The sequence below is a fragment of the Poecilia latipinna genome, unplaced genomic scaffold, assembly GCF_001443285.1.
Source record: "Poecilia latipinna isolate Pla-1442-1.1 unplaced genomic scaffold, P_latipinna-1.0 Scaffold1231, whole genome shotgun sequence".
NCBI classification, from domain to species: Eukaryota; Metazoa; Chordata; class Actinopteri; order Cyprinodontiformes; family Poeciliidae; genus Poecilia; species Poecilia latipinna.
In genome coordinates, this window is record NW_015113847.1 from 100,362 (window position 1) to 110,657 (window position 10,296).

Sequence of the window (10,296 nt, forward strand, 5' to 3'; positions counted from 1 at the left end):
TGCTGAAGTGGCCCTCGGTGAAATTGAGTTTGACACCCCTGCTTTAAAGGATGAAGACCTAACAAGTGACTTTGGCTCTAAAGTTCAAAAACGTCTGTCCTTCGTTGTCTGACTTACTCACTTGGACTGGTATGAGTAAGCAGGAACGTGATCGGCACTGTCCACCTGGATCTGTTGCTGCTGGCCAGCCACCTCCTGTGATGAAGGAGCCACCGTCTGGGGTGAGGCATCTGTCACCACTCCCTGGAAGAGAGGCACAGGACATTCCTGGGCTGAGTAAGACCTCTGTGTGACAGCATCAGGCTACTCTCTGTGTGTGTGTGGTGTGTATTTTTACTTTTTTTTTTTTCCCTCTGTCTTTTTAACACAAATAAACAAACCAACAATCAAACATGGCAGAGTTTGATTCCAGGTAGGAATTTACCTGGTGCTTTCCTCAAAACCAAAACCTTTCTGGAATTCACCAGTTGTTTTTTTCTTAGCAGGTCCTTTCCTAGAACCCTCAAGGTAAGCTGGATATTACAAGGTACTTTCTGGAATTTACCAACAAGTTATCTAGAACTTTCATGAAGCTTAGTGGATAGTTTCAACATCTGGGATGAACTATGAGTTGTTTTTCCATGAGGTGCTTGCAAAAACGTACCACATACTAAGGTTCTTTATGGAATTTATTAGATATTTTCTAGAAATCCTTCCCAAAATATAGTGGGTATAGGTTTCAGTCCCTTTTCAGTTACCAACAACTGAAAAGGGTTGGTACTTAGAAAGTTTCTGGTAAGTAATTAGTGTGTTGTAGGAAATATACCTGGGAAAAGTTTCAGAGTAAGCATTCTGCAAGTTCCTCAAAGTACCTAGTAAGTCTGAAAACAACATACATTGTAAGTTTGGGGAAAGTTCTGGGGAAAGTAGAGCTTGTGCTCATTGTTCATCAAATAAACTACAAAATAAACCACTCGTAAATGTGAATTCTCTCTTATTTGGCTGAACAGATGTTTGTGACTTGGCTCAGTTTGTGTTTGGGGTGAAAAACTTCTTTACAGATGGCTGTCTGCTCTAAATCCATCACAACAACCCTTTTAGCCCTTTGTATGTGTCGAGCGTTACTGATTGAGCCCATCACCGAGTCATCTCGATCACCTTTAACAAGCTCTCAAGGATAAGATGTCCTGTCCATACATCAGCCCTGCAGTCACCGGCCGATACAGTGATCTACACCCCGCTGCCGACGCCGGGACTGAGAGGACAGCGGTGCGGATGAAATAAGAAGAGGACGCCGAGGGCTATGCTACATCTACATCCCTCTTCTCTGTGCGACTCCTTCAAAAGCCAAGGCAGCAACTTTCTGAGGTGGAGGGGTGGGGAGTCTAAAGGGGTAGAAAATAGAAGAAGAGAGGGGCGACTAATGGATGTGTCAGGGGAAACTGTCATTGTCCGGTGGCTGGCGGGGGCTAACCAGGCCTCTGCGGCTGACGGATGTTTCAGGTAGCTACCGGCTCGAAGCGGCTGCGGGAGGGAGAGAGAGGCCGCTCCGCCGGCGCTGTGTCTCACTTCAGCTCCTGTCATCTGATACACGACTGATAGTCCATCTGAATATGACCGCACTGTCAGCCGCCAGACAGCTCGCCCGCTCTCCCCCGCTGCCCGCCCGCCTACCGGCGCTACACGTTCATCATTTTTCAGAGCAGACTGCCCGAACCTGCCAGGAGCTCAGACAACCACCGAGGAGGAGAGGAAGTCTGTGCTGCACTTCAAATGCCTTTCCCCAAATACTATCAAACTTCTGACTCATTCTGCTTTGCTTGCACTTTTTGTACTTGTTATTTTCTGGTCTGGGAAAACTGTTAGAAAATACTGTGGGGAATATAATCGTAATTCGGCACTTTTCATTTGATGACTGTTCTGCTTTATGTTCTCACATTTTTTTTCCACATAACACCAACAAATGTTAATGTACTTCATCTGGAATTTATGTAAAGAGATCAAAACAAAGTAGTGCACGCTTATGAACTGGAAAAATTTCAAGTCACAATAAGAATAGTGTGGTGATGAAATATTTTTCTGGCCCGATCTGTGTCAGCTCATAAATGTGAGAACTTTCATTCTCTGTAATTACAGCAGCATGGTTTTCAGAGTACGTGTCTATCAGCTTTCATTTCTTGCCACATTTGACTTCAGCCATCGTTCCATCAAGTCTCACCTTGTTAAAGATGAGTAATCCCACAGCATAATGCTGCCACACCCGTATTCCACATTTGGGATGATCTGCTCAGCAGAATCTGTTGTGTTAGTTTCCTGCTACACACATTGTCTATGAAGGCTAAAAATGAACTTCCTCCACATGTGCGTTGTGTTCTCTTGATGCCTTTCTTTAAAAGCCAGATTTGTACTTTTCCTTTTCCCACCCGAGCGTCGGACCTTTGCAGCTGTTCCAGCGTTACTTTTTCTCCATTTAATATTCTCCTTCGCTGGCCTGCCAGTTTAAGAAAGCAGGTTTTGGAAAGTTCACAAGTGTACCATGTACTTTCCATTCTTGGATGGACTGGACTTTGTTAGAAGTCCAAAGCTTGAGACATTGTTTGACAACACAACAGTGCTTTAAACTTCTCCAAGTCTTTTTCTTTCACCTGTTGCCTACTTTTCTTGGTGCTGTTGTTGTTCACTAATTTTGCTTTGTTAGAAAACAAAATTAGTGAACAACTTGTGTATATTGAAGCTGAGAACACATTACACATAGTGGACTGTATTTACTGTTTATATGAGTTCATGTTAAGGAGTCTGAGTAAAGAGGACTAAATGAAAATGCCTCCGATTTCAAAATGTAAAATATGCTAAGAAAAAAAAAACTATTTAGTGAAGTGAGAAAAATCTAAGTGTATAATTTTGCAGGGTTATGTAATGTTATCCCTCGTTGCTTTTCATGTTTTTAAGCGTGTGTGTGGGTCTTACTTCGACAGGGACGGCTGTTGGAGGCACAGGAGTGTACTGGGGAATGTAGGTCCCTTGCATAGGTGCAGCGGCGGCAGCTGCAGCAGTCATGTACTGAAACACAATAACAAAAAATTTTTTTTAAAAAAACTTGCATGTAGTTAAACAAAATCCTTTCAGAAGAAAATTCCTAAGACACTCATTAAAATCACAAATCCCAGAAACATATTAGAGCTGAAATACATTCCTGACATCAAAAGCAGATCGTAATACTTCCCCGGAACACTCATTCAACGTAATTATTCCCACAACTATTAGGAAAGCCCACACTGCTATGCTCTGTGAATCCTTCAGAGGGCGCTAAGAGAATACGAGTCCACCAAGAGGCGAGCGTAGCAGATCAGATAAGAGTGTAACGGAAAGAGAGGAAAAGGAGGAGGGGGAGATGTCCTGCTGTCCCGCCACAACTTCAAAAGGCCAAGCAAATACACCGGGTAACTGCTAAAGAGATAAAATAATAATAATAATAATAATAATAAAAAGAGTAAAAAGGAATTAACTGCTTGTGAAGGAGAGCGGGAGGTTTGTAGTCTGTGGCCTACATTCCTTTAGTCACGCCTGCCTTGGTTTTAAACAGGCTCGCTGTACGGTGGGCATTTTACAGCGATGACCCGGTTTGCTGACATGTCAGGCATCGGGGCTTCCACACGCAATGCAGAGGAGGCTTTTCCCGCTGAAAGCCTCAAGATGGGCCCGGTTTTAATTAGAACACGCCTTCATCAGTTCTCGTCAACGCAACTGTGCGTATCAGTGTCTGCGTGTGTTCTCGCGTGCAGCTGGACGCGCGACACATTCATCACGTGCTCCTGCCTCTCTGTGCTTGAAAGAACGACAAAGACAAAGAGGCTTGGAACGATAATGTTGTGGTGCAGCGCCAACGGATGTGATCCGAGATAAAAAACCGCCGGGGAGCTTCCCCTCTTCTTCCTGCTGCCTTCCGGACTGAGGGAGAAGGGAGGTCCGATTTGTTTTCTCTCTCTTTTTTCCCCCCCCCCAACATCTCCCCCCTCCGCCTCTCCGTCCTTGTTGGACGGCAGCGACGTGCAGCAGGAGGCGGTAATGGAGGGGTTTACAGCGGGCTGCGAGGCCCTTTTTGGCTGCGGGCCCGCCGATGCTGGTAGAGTGTCATTACCGGCAGCGTTGCTAATGGATCGGGTACGGCTCCACCGCTCACCGCTAATGAGAGCAGCTAAAGGCCACGGACACGGGTGATTAACTCCCCCACCGTCGCTACGCGGAGCCGGGAGGATGCCCCGGGATGGATGTTAGTCTGTGTTCATCAGCGAGCGTGACCGCACAGGTCTTTGGACATGAATTTAAGGTTATCACACCTCCGGGGCTGTCACACTGAGGACAGGGTGAGGCAGTGTATCCAGACCTCCTGACACATCACATCTTCCCTTCCCTTCTTCCCTCTCACCTTGCTGTCACGGTCTCTTTCTTACTCCTCCCTCCTTCTCAAAGGGGGCCTATCAGATTGTTGAAGTGACCTTCTCCCCGTTGAATCAAAACCATGCATACCAATTTCTTCTTGGGACTTGAGGTCTTCGCCTCTCCTCCTCATTAACTTATTCAGTCAACTCACCTGCAAGGGCTGCATGAAAGCAAATGAAGGAAAGTGAGAGATAATTAGCCATTATCACAATCTCCCTGTCATGGGGAAAATGTCTGTTTGAAATGTGATATTTCTCTGCAGGACTGGGGAAGGAATTTAGAATATATTTAGCAGGAAAATTTAATAAGATAAGATTTTTCCTCTATTATGACCGTTAGTTAACCTATTTAATATGGCAGGTAGAGTAAGTCATATTTCTGCAGCCGCCTGTGTGGCAAGTCGAGGAGATTAACTTTTTTTTTTTTCCCAATTTCAGCTCTCTTAGTATTTCCTTGTCCAGTCAGGGGACAAGTTTGGGTAATATAAAGCATCCCTAATTGGCGATAAATGTTTGGTCACACACATTTACATCTATGCTTATGCACGAACACACGTGGGCCCGGAGCAGATGGTGTGTGTGTATTTTTGATGAACGGTAGGCTTGAATAGCTCCCTAACGAGGCTGGTGTGAGTAGACTCCTTAAGCCTCCCCACTGCCATCACTCTCCATGACACATGCTCATGACTCCTGTGTAAATGTGGACCGCAATGCCACGATGAAAATCCATAGGATAGACTAAAATACACTGTTGCCACAGTGGTTTGGGACTCTGGACCAAAATGACTTGGATCACAATTTATGTTTGGTGGGAGCAAGGAGTGAAGCGGGAGTGTGAATAGAGCAGTTAGCTCACCACCAACAGCAGCCTGGCTAGATGTCCAACAACTGATCTTTTAGGCCACCATATAAAACAATATGCATGGTAGAAAGCTAGCACTGCACATCAGTGAACGTTGGCGGTGGCGGCATCATGCTGTGGAAATGGTTTTCTTAAGAAAAGGCAGAGTAGATTGTCAAAGGCGGAAAATGGATGGGATAGAAGAAATCTAAAGTAATTAAGACAACAATCCTGAACATATGGTCAGAGCAACAATGGTTTAGACCTTAAAAATCATGCATCACTGTGGCCCAGTCAAAGTCCAGATCTTGCCTTGAAAATCTCTGTTTACAGATGTCCTCCAGACAACCTGACTCAACTGAAACCGTTTGGTGAAGAAGAAGAAGAGGGCAATCCCTTATATTCCAATGCCTAATATTAAAGTGCCTCTTTCAAACTCTATCAGTGGAGCAGTGGAGGTTTTATTTGAGCCCAGGAAACCTGAAACGAGGCACAGATGAGTGCGTTTAAGTGTCTGTGTTCCTGCTTCCTCAGCTCTAAGGAGTAGCTGAACTTATGAAAAGGAGTAACATTCGTCCGCACTGCCAGTCTCAGCAGAATGTAAAGAGTAATGATACACCCACTTTCATTTCTATGGTTTTATATATCAAAACAACAGACCTAGTCTTTGCCAGCTTGTAAAATTATTCAAATCCAAACCAACATGCACAAAAACAAACAACAGGTTTCGCTGTTATATTACATGTTGAATGAGGTTAAAGCCAGTAAACATTTGCTGCTTTCCCAAGCTCTAAAAAGCAAATCAGCCACCAGATGCCCAATGCAATTCAGTTACCGATCACCAGCGTGCAGACGTCCGTTTAAGGTTGGCAGTTTGCTGGTCTTGATGCAGGTGAGTGTTCATACGAAGCAAAGATGGGACGGTAAATTAACTTAGAAAATCAATTATTGCTGCCAATCAATCCGAAAAGGGTTTCAAGGCAAAAATCCAAGCAACTTGAAGTCTTTCTTTCTGCAGAGGCAAAGATTATTTACAATTGGGAAACCAGACTGTGCAATGCTCAGGTGATGTTCTTAACGATATAATTATAAAATAACACAATATCATGGCTTAGGAGTGAAAAGCTGAATTTGAGTGAACCATGCATTTTATGAAAAATGGATGGACGAGACGAATCAACAGATCTTTGGAGTAAACCAACACGGCATATGAGCTATACGGGCAAGTGGAGGCTTGATGCTTTGAGTTTGTTTTGTAGCTTCGAGATGTGAGTCAACAATCAACTCAAAAGTACTTTGGAGTCAAAAGTAAGGCTGACTCTCTGACTCCAAGAGTCCAGCAATAAGGAAATGTTGTAAAGAATAGATTGGAACCTTTTTTGCCCATTTGAGTGCAAGGACAGAGGAGAAATGCTACGTCAGTGCGGGAGAAGGTTGGGGAAATAAAGAAAAGGGTAATGTCCTAAGAGATTTAAAGGACCGAGGAGAACAGTTGATATAAAATAAGAAGCTGCTTTGTGCGTCGTCCGGGGAAGCAAGTTGTCAATCACCACCATTACAACGTGGACTTGAATTGTACACGCCTTGACGGGAATAGGATGAAGAGCGCAGAGGGAAGGTCACCTCTTGTCATGTCAAACATCAAGTAGTTCACACACAGATGCAGACACTGACAGCCATGCAAACGCACACAGACACCAGTGACAAAATGACAAAGGGAACATATGCACTTCCACAGACTAACAGGCGCAAACTGGCATGACAGATAGACTCCTGCTAAGTGCTGAGACTTCAAAGACCGTAAATAAATCAGTAACGGAGCAATATGCACCAAACACGGTGTCATAAATCAGCGAGCAGCATGGATGGCATGTTTATGTGGGCCATCCATAAACAGAAAGCCTGAGGTTCTTCAGTATTCTGTAATCAAGTTGTTTGTGCCAAATAGACACCCAACTTTTTCCTGAGAAGCAACTAAAATTCCAAGGCAGTGACCGTTAGGAGCTGGTAATCCACGCTCGCTCGTTATGAAGTACAATTTTCCTCCAGAACCACACAGCAAAATACCACGGCGTTCTCGGAAAGCTCCGGTCACCATCAGAGTGTCACAGCTTGGGCGGACGGAGAACATTCGGTTCTTTTTTTGGAGGGGAGAAGGAAGAAAAACAGCCGCAGCGAGCCCAGGAACAGCCAAGATTATTCTGAGGTGTGGCTTCTCCTGCCAGAGCCAGTCTGGATAAGTTGTTGACTCTGGAGACATTACTCACTGCAGGTGCTCTGCTGTGGCCAGGACAAAGTCATGTGACACAAGCCCCCGCCACCACATGTGCAACTACATCCGATGAATGCGCTTGAAGAATATGTGCCGTCAGCTCCGGTTTACTACACGGACAGTTGAACATCCTGGGCTCTAAGCCCCTGTAACAGGCTTTCACAATTAGGTTGAATGAAAGGCTTTTCACATCTGGCTTAAAAATCAGCTTCACAGGAAACGCGTCTCAATCCCCGTTGATGATCAAGCGTGGCGTGCTGCGTGAGCCGCTCGGCCACAGCGGAGTTCTGCTGCACAGCACATCGCCTCGGGAAAGCCAAGCAGGCAGAAAGGGGGTAAAACCAGACACGGAAAAAGGGAGGAAAAATACCGTAACCTACTTTCTCCTATAACAGAACCCATCAGACATCAGAACCCATCACCATAGATTAGCCAGTCTCTAATCCTGCCTGTTAGCACAGCTGGGGCAGATTAGGATGAGGGGGGCATTCCTGACAGAGCCAACATGGCGTCACAGTCGCTGACAGCTCACCTGGAAACACATGGGTAACTGTACAATACTGCACTGTTTCAATCAAACTCACACAGAGAGATCAAACGTAGCACCGGAGCAAAGCTGTCTGCTTGTCTGCCCCCAGGCAGCTGGGTTAGGGCAGACAGTCAAGCTTCAGAGCGGTGTGACACCTCTAAGTCGACTTGATCCTGAAATGTGGAGGCGGAGGTGGGAGGGGGCGTCTTCTTGATGTGGGGACGGCAACTGTACAGTGAGCCAACGAGCACATTAAGTGCCACTGATGGAGAGATATGTTTGATGTGTGATTTAGAAAGTGTGAGAAAGAATCTGAAATCAGAGGGTGAAAGTGAAAAGGGTGGAGAGCAGAGGGAGTAAGCTCCACAGGAAATCTGTTTAATGTCGAAGATTAGGGAGGAAATACGCTCTCTCAATATCTCGCAGTGAATGCAAGCGGTTTAAAACTAAATAATATGACAGATTTATGGCTGAGAACATGTGGCGACAGACTAAGGCTGTTTGGCTTTTCCGAGAGGAAGCGTTAAAACCTCTCACTTTAGTTCAGAAACTCACTTCGGAGTTTCTGAAAAAAAAAAGAAAAAAAAATGTTTTCAAAGATAAAAATGGCAACAAATTAGTCGACCTAATTTCAATCCCGTCAGCAGTGCAGTTTTGGAGCAATGGTCACACTTCCTGATGATCAAATAATAAATACATTTGATTAACTGCTCCTGGCAGCTACTGGCGTATTAATTTCTAATGAAGCAGGAAGAGACTGGTTAGTTTTACACAAACTGTGTTTTCCAGCGTTTATCAAAAAATTATGCCACGGTGTAGTATGTCAGATACTTATCTCATGCAGTATTTTTGGACATATTGAGAATTACAAGTTCTTTGCTTTGCAGGATTTGAAGTTATAAAAGTTATTTTAGGTCAAAAATTATAGTCAATATGCGACTAATACATTGTCCAACTACATTAAACCAATTATATGGTTCATCATCATTCACTGGATGAGCTGCAGTCAGATCTCTTATCAAATGTTTAAAATCTAATAACTAACGTGTCATGCATAAAATCCAGGCTCCTTTGCTTTTTTTTTTATATCTTGTTGGCAAGACACCGTGTTGTTATCTCCTGGAGGGATTCTAATCAGTTGTTTTCCAGGCTCTTTGAACGTCTCCACGTTTTTCTTTGGCTGCTTTCAGTTCAGTACAAAAACCTTCATCAACTGATCATTGTTGTGTTTGTGCACTTAAACTAAACTTTTCCTTCTAATCCATTCAGGAATGAAAAGTAAACCGTGAAGGAAAGTGTGTAGGATGGAATAAAGTGAAATGACAAAAAACTGTTTTTGGGAGTATATCCAGCAGAGGGTAAAGTTGGTGCAGTTTTTTCTTTTTTTTTTTATTAAACCAAACAACAAAGCTGCTCATAAATCTCCCTGCTGTGATCACACAGTCGTGGCTGAAGTTGCCCTTGAGTATCAGAGTTTTCTTGTGAGCTCAGAATTTCTTTTGAGGCATTTTTTTGTGTGTGCGATTCATGACGGCACAATAAGGGAAACTCACACTTCCTGTAGTGCCCAGGGACAGATGGTTCATCTGCTGGGTGAGAGGGCCCATCATGCTGGCAGGCTGCATGGACATAGTGTGGTCCATGGCTGGCGTGATCACTGCACCCTGGAGGAGGAGGAGAAAAGATAATAAGAACAAAATGATCAGGACTGAGTCATTTCCCCTTCAACTTGACCTGTGGAAACTTTTAGATATCATAAAATCATCTGCTCCTGATAACTGAGTTAGAATTTTCACGTTCATTTTTTTTTTTTGCACTGCTTCATGTTTATATTTTTAACCTCTCTCTGGAAAAAAAGCAACGCTGTTTGCTGATGTGCTCATGACAGTCTGAAAACTTTATTCTGCAAATGTTCTGCTTTGTTGGTAAAAAGTTCAAAATATTGCACATATCCGAATTTATGCAGCTTTTTTGGCATTCTAAATTTACAGGGTCTAAAACAGTACAAGAAGTTGCCAAAGTTGTTCACATAACCTGTTTTTGCATACCATCAAATGTAGAATTTTTCAAAAAGAGTAATAAAATACTTTGTCTTTTTTGGCATGAGCTCGGAGTAGGACACATACTAGTGGTCTCTCTTTTGACAATTTTAACTGAGTTTAACTATGGGTAATGTTGGTAGATATTTCCATATGTATGTCATACATATATATATATATATATATATATATATATA

At 43.7% G+C, this 10,296-nt stretch overlaps 1 protein-coding gene across 1 annotated transcript in view; it reads right to left on the reverse strand.

The window, feature by feature from the left end:
• LOC106960809 (RNA-binding motif, single-stranded-interacting protein 3-like) overlaps nucleotides 1-10,296 on the reverse strand; it is a 96,247-nt gene that overhangs the window by 7,864 nt on the left and 78,087 nt on the right. Inside the window, exons 7-10 of the mRNA XM_015054149.1 lie at nucleotides 9,614-9,724; nucleotides 4,571-4,579; nucleotides 2,947-3,039; nucleotides 122-243 (exon numbers count right to left, since the gene is read on the reverse strand). Of these exons, the coding sequence (XP_014909635.1) occupies nucleotides 122-243; nucleotides 2,947-3,039; nucleotides 4,571-4,579; nucleotides 9,614-9,724 (335 nt within the window). The remainder of the gene's footprint in view (nucleotides 1-121; nucleotides 244-2,946; nucleotides 3,040-4,570; nucleotides 4,580-9,613; nucleotides 9,725-10,296) is intronic.